The sequence below is a fragment of the Pan troglodytes genome, chromosome 11 (assembly GCF_028858775.2).
Source record: "Pan troglodytes isolate AG18354 chromosome 11, NHGRI_mPanTro3-v2.0_pri, whole genome shotgun sequence".
Classification (NCBI taxonomy): Eukaryota; Metazoa; Chordata; class Mammalia; order Primates; family Hominidae; genus Pan; species Pan troglodytes.
The window spans coordinates 66784055-66799411 of record NC_072409.2 but is presented as its reverse complement, the minus strand read 5'-3'; the positions used below and the strand labels follow the sequence as shown (position 1 = coordinate 66799411).

The window sequence follows — 15357 nt, the reverse complement described above, 5'->3', positions numbered from 1 at the left end:
GAAGAGTTTTTTGGTGAATAAGAAAGAATTGCTCCCAAAGTACCATAGGAGAGTGATTACAAGCAGGAAGTAAAATTAAAAAGGAAACTTACTCCGGGCACTTGGAGTAGCACCTGCCTTCATGGAGGAAGAGAGGGTGACCTGGCTGCATCTGGCATTTTTGGCAAAGATCGGCTCCAGAGCAGATGGCACAGGCCTCCATACAGTTCTCGCAGCTCCCGCTCCTTACGGAAGGCCATGTGCCTTGAGGACAGGAGGAAACACAGGCGTGAGCCAGAAGATATGCACCTAGAAATTCAGGGAAGAGGGAAGATGGGAATAGTCATCATGTGGTTTTCCATGCAGAGACATGGCTTTTTTAACCTTTCCAAAGACCAAAGTATCCAGGCACTTATTTCAGGCTTACCAAAATATTTGCTAGTGATGCTAAGTCCTCCAGGATGAGTTACATTTCTAGAAGGCAATTGACAGCAAGAGACTTTTGCCTGTTTCTTTCCTATCCTACAGATATTAGGTATAGGTCATGATGGGGCTTCCTTTTGCCCAGTTGATCAGTCTTATTAACACACTATGTCTTCCTGGTGTAAGGCAGCTGTACATGCACAGCTTGATGGAATCTATTAATACTCTGCTTCCCCAAAGCCCATCTTGTTAGGGCACTAACATAGTTGCAACTCTTTTTTTTTTTTTTTGAGAAGGAGTCTTGCTCTATCTCCCAGGCTGGAGTGCACTGGTGTGATCTTGGCTCACTGCAACCTCCGCCTCCCGGGTTCAAGCGATTCTCCTACTTCAGCCTCCCGAGCAGCTGGGACTACAGGCGTGCACCACCACACCTGGCTAATTTTTGTATTTTTAGTAGACACGGGGTTTCACCATGTTGGACAGGCGGGACTCAGACTCCTGACCTCAGGTAATCTGCCCGCTTCAGCCTCCTAAAGTGCTGGGATTACAGGCTCGGCCCAGGGTTACAACTCTTCCACCCAACTCTCCCTGTAACAGAGGATCCATCTATTTTTCAATCGAAAAACAACCGATACTCATTAAGAAAACCAATTTTCAAAATCACTCTCACACCCAAGATTCCAGGAAAATGCTTTAGCTTTTTGAGTGTAACCTTTTATATTTTATATGATTATAATCGTGGCTTGCCTGTTATTGTAAATTTTTCTGCTTTTGCATCAGATTCCACTATTAACATTGTACATTCCAACATGGACTTTATAATGATCATGTAAACATGTAAACATTCTTTTTTTTTTTTCGAGGCAGCGTCTTGCTCTGTCATCCAGGTTGAAGTGCACACTGCAACCTCTACCTCCCAGGTTCAAGTGATCTCATGTCTCAGCCTCCCGCGTAGCCTGGGATTACAGGCATGTGCCAACACATGTGGCTAATTTTTGTATTTTTAGTAGAGACGGGGATTTGCCATGTTGGCCAGGCTGGTCTCCAACTCCTGGCCTCAAGTGATCCTCCTGCTTCAGCCTCCCAAAGTGTTGGAATTATAGGCATGAGCCATCATGCCCAGCCCACTTAAACATTCTTTATGTCAGTGTACCATTTAAGTAAAATATTCCCCTAATTCAGGGAAGCTATGTTATTTGTGATTTTTGTTTTTATAGATGAAGCAATTGATAAGTTATCAAGCTGTTATGTTGCTGCTCTTATTCCTTCCTCCCTCCCTCTTCATCATGCCTTTAGATTAAGAAACTTTTTTCTTTTTTAAGACAGGGTCTTGCTCTGTCACCCAGGCTGGAGTGCAGTGGCATGATCATGGTTCACTGCAGCCTTGACCTCCTGGGACCAAGCAATGCTTTCATTTCAGCCTCCCAAGTAGCTGGAACTACAGGGACATGCCACCATGCCCAGCTAATTTTTAAAATTTTTATAGAGATGGGGTCTCACTATGTTTCCCAGGCTGATCTCAAACTCCTGGGCTCAAGAAATCCTCCCGCCTCAGCCTCTCAAAATGTTGGGATTACGGGTGTGAACCACTGTACCTGACCACTTCTTTGTATTGTCCTTTGAAAGCCAGTTTTTATTATTGGTCAATGTTTGGGTCCCTGTGTGTCTCCCGAGTAGCCACTGTAATAGGAACATGTGATGGGAGTAGATCAAGGCCTTACAGACCTCCTTACACCAAGATGCCACTACACATGAGTTTCAATGACTTGGCTTGACTGCTGCCATCTTCTGTCACGCAACACACTAACCTTTGGGACATGAAGTACACAGAGTTGCAGATCCATTGCAGGTTTTACAAGAAGAATGACAAGGCTGGGGTTTTCTCAAAATATCTGTATGAGAAAGAAACAACAGTTCAGGCTTCTCCTTGGAATAGGCACATAGGATTCCAGTACTGAAAAAGATCTCATGGGTTACCTAGTCTCTTTTCCTGCCCCAAATGGAATCCTTTTGATTGTACATGAGCTGATTGTTGGCACTGGCTCATTGCCATTGTGTAGACTTCATTTATTTTTTTTCTCTTACTCCTTCATTTGCGATTGATTATCAAGAAAGATACCACACGAATGTGTGGTACCACAAGGAATGTGGTATTCTACAAGATAGCCTCAAATACTGTGGGGATAGCTGAACAAATAATTACTTCTTTTGTGTGTTAAAAATGGGAGTGAGTTTGTATTTGTGTGTATGCACTTGTGAATGAGTTTATGAGTCAAAGGTAATCACTTCTATTGCCAAGATTGTTGGATGACCTTTTCTTTTCTTTTTTGAGACAGAGTCTCGCTCTGTAGCCCAGGCTGGAGTGTGGTGGTGTGATCTTGGCTCACTGCCGCCTCTGCCTCCTGGGCTCAAGTGATTCTCCTGCCTCAGTCTCCCAAGTAGCTGGGATTACAGGTGCGCACTACCATGCCCAGCTAATTTTTGTATTTTTAGTAGAGACGGGGTTTCGCCATGTTGACCAGCTGGTCTTGAACTCTTGACCTCAGGTGATCCACCCGCCTCAGCCTCCCAAACTGCTGGGATTACAGGTGTGAGCCACCGTGCCCGGCCGGATGACCATTTCTCTTCACTCCAAGATGATAATTGACAATTCATTGTACCTCTCGTGGAGGAACTTCTTTTCTTTCTTTCTTTTTTTTTTTTTTCTGTTTTTGTTCTTTGAAAATCAGATTTTATTATTGGTCAATGTTTGGGTCACTGTGTTCTTCAGAGTAGCTAGTGTGCTATGCAACCTAAATTTATCTCATCTTAAGTTTGTCCCAAATCATTGTTAAACATCAAAATTATCCCCTACTCACAAGCTTTCTTGTTGGTCGGGCTATAAGTAGGTTGTCCAGGTTAATATACCATTAACCAGGGAACATTGGAAGTGTTCCCTTCTCCCTTTCTCTCCAACAGCATTTGATGGGCAGGCTTTCCCAGGAAGTCACCTCAGCAACTCCATGGGACAATTTCAAAGACAGAACAGCTTCAAGACATCACTCAGTCAATACATATGGAGACCTTGACTAGAGCTCAGGGATTGCTCAGAAATCAGCATGGCTCACACAGGAAAAAATTAGAAAACGAAGTTCTAGCTCAGAATGTGGGATTTCAATGACCCTGACCCTCAATCAATGTTGACATCTTACCATTTTCCTTCATTACCTCCTCCCTCCCTTTCTCCCTTCCTTCCTCTCCTGCCTTTCATCTTCTTTCTTCTCGTCCTAAGAGTCAGCTGGGTATAGATGGCTCTCTAGTCACACCTGCCTTCAGATCCCAGCTATGCCGCCAAAGTGTAGGGTAACCATGGATACAGTAATTAAACTCTCAGAATCCTACTTTCCTTGTCTCTAAAATGAGAGAAAATAATTCTGCCCTTATAGGATTGTTGTGAAGACTAAATGAGATAATACGTGTCAAGTGCTTAACATAGGGGCGCAGTAAATTGTAGTTCCTTCAGCTTCCTGTTGATTCTCTCCTGCCACCATTCCACTCCATTTCTGAGGCTTGTTTTACTCCCCTCTTCCTTCCCTCTGGTTTCATACCTGGGTGGCCTGCTCAGCTTCTATGATGACAGTCATGGATACAAAGCTGATGAGCCTTGCCATAGATGAAACTAGATTCAAATACAGATGATAGAAAGATACATACATAGATAGGATGGATAGACACAGATATGCGGATAGATGCAAATACAGGTGGAGATGGAGATGGAGATATAAATGATTAGGCTGCCAGGCTGGGTAGTTGGTTTTTTCCTAGCTTGGAGAGAAAAATTTACCCTGGCTTTCTTTTATTTTTTGAGACAGAGTCTCGCTCCGTCACCTAGGCTGGAGCGCAGTGGTGCAATCTTGGCTCACTGCAACCTTCATCTCCCAGGTTCAAGCGATTCTCTGGTCTCAGCCTCCCAAGTAGCTGGGATTACAGGCGCCTGCCACCAAGCCTGGCTAATTTTTGTATTTTTAGTAAAGATGGGGTTTCACCATGTTGCCCGGGCTGGTCTTGAACTCCTGACCTCAGGTGATCCACCTGCCTTGGTCTCCCAAAGTGCTGGGATTACAGGTGTGAGCCACTGCAGCCAGCCCCCTGGTTTTCCAATATACTAATTAAAGCTGATGATTGACTGATGTATTCTCTCTGGGGCATCTGCTAAGGGCTGAATTTAGCCTTGTGCAGAGCCACCTTGGCCACAGGATTGTCACAAAGGTGTTCCGCATGCCTCTCAAAGTAACCGATTCTGTCCCCGAGGGCTTTTTAAAACTGCAGTATCACTCAGCCCCAAAGAGAAGGCAGCCGAAAGGCGAGCAACAGTCCTGTTGCTAATAGTCAGATGCTCACTGAATGGCTGAGAGCAGTTGTTCAAAGAATAATAAGGCAACAATATTAATCAGACAGTGAACACCTTGCAAATCTTCAATGTTCTACGTCCAGGCTTCAGGCTGATTTTCCTTTGATGTTATCATGTATATACTAAAATATATTTATAAAGACATGAGTTTTCATCAATTTTCTCATATTTGTATAAGTTTTAATGTCTATATCTACAAATATGCACATATTTATAATTACATGTATCTCACGTTCTGGCAGTTTGGTATTTTACTGCATACACCTGGTATAAAATTCTGTAATGTCAGCCAAGCACGGTGGCTTATGTCTATAATCCCAGCAATCTGGGAGGCCAAGGTGGGAGGATAGCTTGAAGCCAAGAGTTTGAGACCAGCCTGGACAACATAGTGAAACCTTGTCCCTTAAAAAATAATAACAAATAAAAATAAAATAAAATTCTGTAATGCCTTCATATGTCCACCAGAGGGAGATCTGTACAAGCAGTTAACTTAGCAATTAGGCCTGGGCAGGGCATAAAGTCCTCCTCAGCAAGAGTTCTTTATCATAAAAGATTGGGGACTTAATCTCAACAAGTAAATTTTAACTGTGATCATAGTTTATCTTTTTCCAACTTCGGAAATTCTAGACTGGACAGGACCGCAAAAAAAAAAAAAAAAAAAAAAAAAAAAAGAACCACTTTGACCCAGAAAGTGCAGTGTCCATTCTTCAGAAATGACTGTAGCTAAACTATATAAAGCAAGGGGTTCATTTATTCTATTTATTTTTTATTTAATACATAATTCACACATGGTGCAAAATGGAGAAAAGGCATGTACTGTGATGTCTCCCTCCCAATCCCTTCTCCACCCTTTTTCATACAAGCTCTATCTATTCACACGGTTTATCACCTTGCCTGTAAAGTAAACAAGCAATATATTTGGAAATCATTCTTTATCAGTACAGAAAGAACCTCTTCCTTTTGGTGGCTCCATAGTATTCTATTGTATGAATACATCGACTTTATTTCTCTCATCTCCTACTGGTAACCACTAAGTTTTTTCCAGTCTTTGTGATTTCAAACAATGCTGCGGTGACTGGGAAGGCAGAGGTGCTTCCTTAGCCTATTAAAGTTCTGCAAGGACAGAGGCTTTTCTTGATAGCCTCTGCCAGCCATGACCATTTAGCTCGTCACGAATATCCTTATCTGTTACAGAAATCTCCACTGCGGAACTTCTCACAGTCTTCCCTCTGAGTGCCCACTGATATGTTGGGTTTATTGCCCCCTCCTGTCTCCATCTTTTTCTAATGACCTCTGCATCTCTGCACCCCATTTGCTTCTGGCCTCCCAGCTTCTTGGGGTGATTTCTCCACGGAGACCATCTCCAGAGATAGTCTCTGCTGCTGTGATTGTTGCCTCCCTATTTCCCTGTTACCTCTTTTGATTTGAACTTTCCACCTTCGTCGCTCCTGCAGCAGGCTCTTCACCACAGATAGGTTTGCAGTGGACACAGCTTCTTTTTTATTAAAAAAAAAAAGTGTTTAGTTTTTTTTTTATTGCAAAAAGGATAAAGAAGATAAACTTCACCTATAAACCCACCACCCAGAAATGTCTGCTGTGTATACTGTGGTACACGGATGTCTCATCTTCATATTGAGTGTGTGAGTATAATTACATCTATGTATAGATGTGTCATCATTTATAGCTTCTGTACACATAAGACTGACCCTGAACACTGCATTTAACACTATAAATCTCGTAGGTATTTTCTCTTGTCATTAGCATTCCTTGTAAACATCATTTTTTTTTTCCACGAGGAGTCTTGCTCTGTTTCCCAGGCCAGAGTGCGGTGGCGCCATCTCAGCTTGTTGCAGCCTCTGGCTCCCAGGTTCAAGCGATTCTCATGCCTCAGCCTCCCAAGTAGCTGGGACTATAGGCAAGCACTGCCACGCCTGGCTAGTATTTTGTATTTTTAGTAGAGATGGGGTTTCACCATGTTGGCCAGGTTGGTCTCGAACTCCTGGCCTGACGTGATCTGCCTGCCTTGGCCTCCCAAAGTGCTGGGATTACAGGCATGAGCCACCGTGCCCAGCCGTAAACATCATTTTCAATGGTTTGCATATTTATTTGTATGGATGGTAATTCACTTAGCTTTTTTCTTTTGTTATATTTTTGAGATTGTTCCCTTCTCTTTTTAAAATCATAAAGATGCTCTCAACATCTTTGTGAGTATACATTCTTGGCTAAGTCAGGATTCTGCCTATTAGGTGTCCCGACTTACCATTATCTGGTGCCTTTTTTTCCAGGGCCATTTCCCTTAGAGCCCTGTTTATCTCTGTACCCTCTCAAATGGCTTTCTTTCTTTTCTTTCTTTCTTTCTTTCTTTTTTTTTTTTTTTTGAGAGAGTCACGCTCTGTTGCCCAGGCTGGAGTGCAGTGGTGTGATCTCGGCTCACTGCAACCTCCACCTTCCAGGTTCAAGTGATTCTAATGCCTCAGCCTCCCAAGTAGCTGAGACTACAGATGCGTGCCACCACACCTGGCTAATTTTTGTATTTTTAGTAGAAACGGGGTTTCACCATGTTGGCCAGGTTGGTCTTGAATCCTGGCCTCAAGTGATCTGCCCACCTCAGCTTTGCAAAGTCCTGGGATTACACGTGTGAGCCACTGCGCATGGCCCCAAATATTGCTTTCTTTTGTGACCCAGGGAATGCTGCTTTCAAAGCAAACTAGGGTTTCAAGTGTTAAATCTGGACCGAGTCAAATAGTTAGGGAGTAGACGAGGCTTTATTGTGTTATATGTGTCCTGAGAGCTTTATATACATTTTCTCATTTCATTCTTAAAATGACTTTGTGTGAGGCAGTTTCATGTTTTCACTTTACAGAGAAGGACACAGGCTCAGAGAGGATGAGTAACTCACTGAAGGTCACACAGCTAGCAAAACACAGAGCTGGGATTTGAATTCATGTGTGCCGCACCCTAAAGCCTGCATCTGCTAGAGGGTGTAGACATAGGCTTTAGAATTTTTCAGTAATAAATTTGAATTCTGAAGTAATTTGATAGAAGCCAAAATAATGGTGTGCTGGTAAGACAGGTCTCTAGAAAAATGAAAAACCAAAAACCTGATTTGTAGTGTTTCCAATTTCTGTGGTGTAAATACTCCCACCATAGCTAATTTCAAGCTGTCAATGGTTTCACAATCCACTTCCAGAACTCCTGAGTATATAACGATCTGGGCAAGCTGATACAGATGCTTCCTTCGTCCTACTGGCCAAACAGTTAATTACTTACCCAGTGCCATGTGTTTTTTTGCACTCTGTGTTCTGGTAGGTTAAATAACTAAAAATGGTGTACTCATTTCTAAGTGAGACAGCTGTACACATCTATAAAGTCTCTCTAAAAATCAGATTTCCATGGCATCTTTGAAGTTTTCTAAAGTTCAGTGACTATTAGGCAACATATCTTCCCACTACTGAAGTCGATTTTTTTTTTCACATGTGAGTGACTTTCAGTGTTTGTGACTAACTCTGGGATTTCAGTCTTTCCCCAAGGATTAGAATTAAGATCAAGAGACAGGCTAGTGATAAATTGTTAGGATGTGGTCACAAACACAAAGCTAATTCACCATGTCTGTGTTCTGTAGATTAGACTATCAGCAGAATATATAATTAGAACCTGCTATAACATGGTTTTAATCAATGATGGAAATATGAGGTAAGATAAATGTGCAGAAATTACTCCTAGGACTCTCCAGCACTACCGGGGGAAACCACTTAAGAAAATCCAAATGGTTTAACAGTAGCAGAGGAAAGTGCTTCCATTCCCAAAAGTGGCTTCAGGAAACCAGCCGAAGCCATCATCTTCCTTCAAAGCCCGTGGTCTGCCATACCTGAACCTTTCCACCAAGGTTGTGTGATGCTTGAGTCACTGCTGAAGCCATTTGCAGCCTGTCGAATATTATATATTTTTGTTTGTTTGTTTGTTGTTGTTGTTGTTGTTTTAGATGGAGTCTCTCTGTTGCCCAGGCTGGAGTGCTGTGGCACAATCTCAGCTCACTGCAACCTCTGCCTCCTGGGTTCAAGTGATTCTTGCACCTCAGCCTCCTGAGTAGCTGGGATTACAGGTACTGACCACCACGCCCGGCTAATTTTTTTTGTATTTTTAGTAGAGATGAGGTTTCACCATGTTGGCCAGGTTGGTCTCGAACTCCTGACCTCAAGAGATCCACCCGCCTCGGCCTCCCAAAGTGCTGGGATTATAGGCATGAGCTACCACGTCCAGCCTTGAATATTGGTTTTATTCCTGCCATTTAGGGACACTAAATAATTGTCACAATATACTAGTGACCAGGAGAGAGGGTCTGGGGATGATCTATACATTTGTGCAGTGACTTTTTGGTGGCTGAAAAAACAGAGAGTCGAGCACAATCTTTGATTACTTAGTCTTAGCTGGAGGATTTGTCAGGCATTGTCTGATAGGTGGAGGAATCTGCATCCTTAGACTAGGCAGGAGGTATTCCCACTTTGTTGGCAGTTGGCAAAGAATGGTGGCTCTCTCACTGTAGTCATTCTCATTCTGATTAGCCACCTTATTAAAAGAGGAGTTCAGGGAACTCTAGCTGGACTTTTATTTCAAGGGTGTTTTCCCAGCCTGTGCTGATAGATGCTCATGGGATTGGTTGTAGTCTTCAGACGCAAACAGGATCTTATTGTTTCCACTGGGGAGCAGCATGGGTGAAGGAATGGATTGAAGTGTGTGTCATCTTACCTTTCCTACCTGAATCTGAATCTGTGTTTGAAAAACAAAATAAAACAAAACCCAAAATGAAACAGAAAAACGTTCTGGTACCACCTAGGCAGCTATATCCTCTCAAAAACACTCTGTAATTTGCCTGGGTTTCCTCTGAATTGACCCAGGATGACTGCAATCTGCTTTCCATCATCTGAAAGGTGTGGCTAATTAGTGCTTGTTCTCTGGAACCCTCTCCTCTCCTATTACACTCTCGATCCTGTTTTTTTTAAGAAAAAGAAGTCAGGAGAAGGTTGTAGGCATTGGCTCAAATACTCCCAGGACTTTATGGAATGCATTTCCCATTTACTATCCATTTCAGTGCTTACACTATGCTGGGGGAAGCTGAGCTACAGCTTTACCTTGCTTAGTGAATAAATGGCTATTTCTCTGTGTTAATGGTCTGCATGTCTTATTTCATAGGTCATGGGAATGGGAAAGTACAGCTCTGTCATTGACTTGATTGCTTTTGTCCAGCCATGAGAAACACTCTCATCTCTGTCCCCAATCCCCTATTAGTGAAAAATCCCCAAATGCACTAATTCCTCCCTCTCCTCAAAAACATTACATTGTGATAGTAGAAAATGTGGAGGGGTGGGTGTGGTGCTTCGACAAAAGGGAACCACTGAAGCCTGGTTTCTGCTTGCAAAATGCGTAGTCCAGTTGAAGGGACGTGGAATCATTTGGGGAATCAAGCCTGCTCTAACTCTTGGCTCCCTGGACCGTGTCATCATCTGGACGCCAGATAAAATACAGATGTTCAGCTAGAAACACAGCACCAGACCATTTTCCTTTTGGCTTGCACTGCCTCTTAAATGCCTGAATGCCAAACAAACTCATTTTCAGCATTTTGCTTCAGCTATAACTCACAGAAGATAGCCCAATCTGGATTGAATAATCTTCTCGGCTCTGTCTCTGAAATAGGGCCCGTGTTCTCCGTGGCCTTTGGCTGCTGGGCTTTCCACGGTCTCTGAGCTGCTCTTCCTTGAAGTCACATGTGTAAAACTGCCGTAGTAGACAGCAGCCATGGACGTGCCTCCTCTCCAGCCCAGCAAAAACCACAGAGCTGTCACTCGAGCCCTTAGCACACTCCTCCTGTACAGCCCTCTCTTCGGCTGCCGTTGCCTTTGCACCGAAGTGACCCTTTTAACAAATTCTTGCCTCGAAATCAAATGAAGAGCAGCTCCTGTTTTTGTGACTGTCTCCGCATAGAACATGAGTCAGATTTTTCCAACAGGGAGAGGATTTTGTTTTTTAACCACCTCGGTCACAGAGGGGTCGCTGAAAGTTTGTAATTACCTTGCAAGGAAGCCTATAACTGAGGCTCAAGTGTGAGGAGGCGTGTTCTAAAGACTCGGGGAGGAATGAGCACCTGCAGGGCTTTGCTGTTGGATTCCAAGCTCCCACACCTGTCTCCTCTCCTCCCTCCTCAGAAGCTTCACGCTTTCCCTGTCTGCAACTGGGAAGAGCAACTTTTAAAGGCAAGCTTGAATGATGGTGAGCTCTAATAACGCAGCCATAGAGACCATCTGTTTTTAGCATAAAATCTAATACATTCGAGCAGTCCTTGCTTGTCTAATTGGAAAAGCCTACCCTACAGGTAAAATTTTCCTTTACTGTAAAAAGGACATGTAATAAGGACGTAGGACATGCCTGTGATAGAAGTGACTCCGAAATTTCTGAGAAAATGATACCGGGGCCATTTCCCTCCGTGACTCTCTTCACTTGCTTCCGGGCCTGCTTCACCCAGGTAGAAACTCAAGCAGGTAGACTAATCATAAATTGCCCTTTAGGCTCTCTCTGCCGGCTGAATGCCAACCTCAGCTTCCTACCCACTCCTACTACAAGCATCAGAGAGACTCAGGAACGATCCCAACTTGATTCTCACTCCAAACTCTTGTTTTTCTGCACAGCCTTTCTCTCCTGGATAACTAAAAAAACCAGATTTATAGACGGAGGGAAGCAGAGTAGGTAGCTAGACCCCTGTGACCTCTTTTTGGGAGGCACATACCATTCCAGAATTTGCCCTCCTCCTGGGTCTTGGTGGCATGCACGCACACCCCACGCAGCAGCTGCAGTCCTTCCCGGCAGCTGCTGCACTCGTCATGACCAGGGCCTGTGCAGGTTTCGCACGCTCGGTGGCAGGACTCACAGTCTCCCATTTCTTGGTCACCATAGAATCCAGGACCACATTTCCTCACACAACTGCCACCTATGTGAGAACACAGAGAGAAAGCATGAAGGCTTTAGTGATCTTTGCAAGGCCAAGTTCTAAAGAGGCTGGAGGAAATTTTAGGGACATTTTTCTTTGCATTTGTTTTTATTATTTTTTTTGAGATGGAGTCTCTCTCTGTTGCCCAGGCTAGAGTGCAGTGGCATGATCTCGGCTCACTGCATCCTCCACCTCCCGGGTTCAAGCAATTCTCCTGCCTCAGCCTCTTGAGTGACCGGGACTGCAGGTATGTGTCACCATGCACGGCTTATATATTTTTAGTAGAGATGGGGTTTCACCATGTTGGCCAGGCCACTGTGTCCAGCCTTTGCATTTGTTTTCAAAGAAACCAAGATGGCTTTAGCTTATGTCAACCAAGAAATGTGTTTTAATAAATCCAGGTCGGGCGAGGTGGCTCATGCTTGTAATCCCAGCACTTTGGGAGGCTGAGGTGGGTGGATCACCTGAGGTCAGGTGTTCGAGGCCAGCCTGGCCAACAGAGGTGGCAGTGAGCTGAGATTGCGCCACTGCACTCCAACCTGGGTGACAAGAGTGAGACTCCATCTAAAAAAATCCAACACTTTACCTAAGTCCTTTTTCAACTGGGAATTTACATTGGCCATTAGAGGGTTAAGAGCATCGAATACAGAATCCTTGAGGCCTTGAAAAATTACAAATAAAATAAATCTCTGTGTAGAGAAACACTGAAGATCATTGTGGGCTGTCCTTCTCATTCTTTCTCCCCCAAACACTCAAGTGCATTGGGCTATTATCCTCTTCAGCTGGAAGAGTCACACTGTATTTCTTTCCTAACTATCCATTTCCATCAGTCAGTGAGTTGACCAAAGCCTAAGGCAAGGGATCTTGTTAGATTCTTACAGTGCATGGGGATATATAAGATGGATTAAGTCTCAAGACAAGGGTCAGAGCTCTCAATATGCCAGGTGACTTCAATGCCAAAACATTCATCTTCAGGTCCCCACTCTCTATCTCCATCCAATTCAGCCTTGTTTCCATCAGCTTGGAGATATTTGAGATTAATTAGTGGAACAGGAATCATGCTTCAGTAATAAAAGCAGAAGGAGGTAGTTTGGCTAATGTTTATTTCTAAACCAAATTAAAATTTTTCCTTGGGCCAGAGGTGCCCACACGCACAGACTCTGAAACCAATCACATGTGCGCTCCTGTGGCCCCGACTGTGTGGAGCTCCAGTGCCTGGTTCTTAGCTTGGATGGTGCCATTTTCTAACTTACCTAAGAGAAAGAAGCCCCCTTCACACCAGTAACACCCATTCTGGTCACAGCTGCCACAGTTACTATCACACGCCTTGCATTCCACTTCCTCACTGTAGGTCTTCTCAGGACAGGTTTTATAACAATGGTGATCAAACCTAGAGGAAGAAGACATCATTTCTTTCATGACTTATGTTGATGTATTTCTCTTCACCATAATTTAATCTCCTTATGTATGTCTATGCAGAGTTTTTTGTTTTGTTTTGTTTTGTTTTGTTTGAGATGGAGTTTTGCTCTTGTCGCCCAGGCTGGAGTGCAGTGGTCGATCTCGGCTCACTGCAACTTCTGTCTCCCGGGCTCAAGTGATTCTCTTGCCTCAGCCTCCCGAGTAGCTGGGATTACAGGTGCACACCACCATGCCTGGCTAATTTTTGTATTTTTTTCCAGAGAGGGGGTTTCGCCATGTTGCCCAGGCTGGTCTCAAACTCCTGGCCTCAGGGGATCTGCCCACCTCTGCCTCCCAAAGTGTTGGAATTACAGGCATGAGCCACCACGCCCAGCCTGTGCAGCATTTTCAACAGGAGTGGATAATTTAATTTCAGGCTTGGTCTGTTATGCCCCCCTCAACCCAAGTCACTAACCACCTCCTTCTGGACCTCCAAGGACTCTTTATCAGGGCAGCTGGGAGAAGGCTGGGGAGAAAGAAGGGGTACTGATACTTATTTATAGAGTACTGATAATGTGTCAAGTATTAGCTCATCTAAATCTCCACAAATCTCGTATGGTAGATATCATGTATCTTTAATTTCTAGATAAGGGAACTGGAGCTCAGGGTTAAGTGCTCAAAAATCACACAGCTAGCTAACGGTGGGACTGGGATTTTAACCAAAGTCTGTGTGAAAAGGTTGCTTGTGTGATTTTTCACATAGCAACTGGCACTGAGGCCTGAAATAGCTTGGTGTTGAGTCCAGGCAGCTTACTAAAATGTCTGTAACCAGATTATTAACAATAGTAGCAAAGTAGCTTAGCTTTTATTTATTAATATTTTTATGTACGTTATCTGTTATTCTCATTATACAGTAAAATGTTGTAATTCAGACTCCACTGAATTGCAGGCTTACCTGAAGGGGGAGTGGAGTGAAATTGACCCCTGCCTTTGATGAATTTCAGAGCATCAGCATGATATCAGGGGAAACCTTTGCATATCTTCCTTAACAACTGTTTTTTTTTTTTTTTTTTTTTTTGAGACTAAATCTCCCTGTCACTGAGGCTGGAGTGCAATGGCATGATCTTGGCTCACTGCCACCTCCACCTCCTGGGTTCAAGTGATTCTCTTGCCTCAGCTTCCTGAGTAGCTGGAATTACAGATGCATGCCACCACACTCGGCTAATTTTTGTATTTTTAGTAGAGACGGGGTTTCCCCAGGTTGGCTAGGCTGGTCCCAAACTCCTGACCTCAGGTGATCCACCCACCTTGGCCTCCCAAAGTGTTGGGATTACAGGCATGAGCCAACATGCCCAGCAACAACGTCTATTGTAAGGCATTTCACTCGCTGTATTCAAAGTTGCTGAATGTTTTCAAAGATTATATATGTTTGTTTCTTGAAATAAATATCTCATGTTGTACCCTTAGTGATACTGGAGCATGTTCTTCCAGGGTATTTGTTTTTCAGAGGGTTTTATGAAACATGCTCATTAGCGAGTAGTGGTGAGCTGAAGAGGCGGCCAGGTTTGGCTCCAGCGTTTAACAGAGGATGTTTGACAAAGTTTAACAGAGCCTGGCCGACATGGCGAAACCCTGTCTCTGCTAAAAATACAAAAACTAGCCGGGCGTGGTGGTGTGCACCTATAATCCCAGCTACTAGGGAGGCTGAGGCACAAGAATCACTTGAACTTGGGAGGCAGAGGTTGCAGTGAGCTGACATCGTGCCACTGCACTCCAGCCTGGGCCACAGAGTGAGACTGTCTTAAAAACAAACAAACAAAAAAACCCCAAAAAAACAAAGTGGGTCAGGAGTGCAGTGATGTGAGACATAGTCAATGTAGAGAATGGCAGGCTATTCTGGAAAAGTTAGATTAAAACCGTAAGGCTAAGAACTGATAAGGTTAACTGATCATTTTTAGTATATTTCAGCTTGTTGGGCTTCCCTTTCTCTCCCATCCTCCATGCTCCTTTTACTTTTTCTTACCTATTACCACATTTCAAGTGTATTTGTTTTTGGACAGGTGGGTCGCCTCCTCTTGTCACCACATTGCTTTGTCCAATTCCATGGATGGAGGGAAAAGGCAATGTGGTGACAAGAGGAGGTGACCCGCCAAAGCCCAAATGTCGCAAATGTAGACCTGTCAGTAGC

The 15357-nt window shown here is 43.8% G+C and overlaps 1 protein-coding gene across 2 annotated transcripts in view; it reads right to left on the bottom strand.

The window, feature by feature from the left end:
• Window positions 1-15357, bottom strand: part of PCSK5 (proprotein convertase subtilisin/kexin type 5) — a 465695-nt gene that overhangs the window by 52018 nt on the left and 398320 nt on the right. The window contains exons 26-30 of one of the 2 annotated variants that reach the window (XM_016960969.4): window positions 13025-13161; window positions 11571-11771; window positions 6207-6287; window positions 2211-2294; window positions 93-288 (exon numbers count right to left, since the gene is read on the bottom strand). In XM_016960969.4, the coding sequence (XP_016816458.3) occupies window positions 93-288; window positions 2211-2294; window positions 6207-6287; window positions 11571-11771; window positions 13025-13161 (699 nt within the window). The remainder of the gene's footprint in view (window positions 1-92; window positions 289-2210; window positions 2295-6206; window positions 6288-11570; window positions 11772-13024; window positions 13162-15357) is intronic. The other variant, XM_520079.8, reaches the window with a different exon arrangement.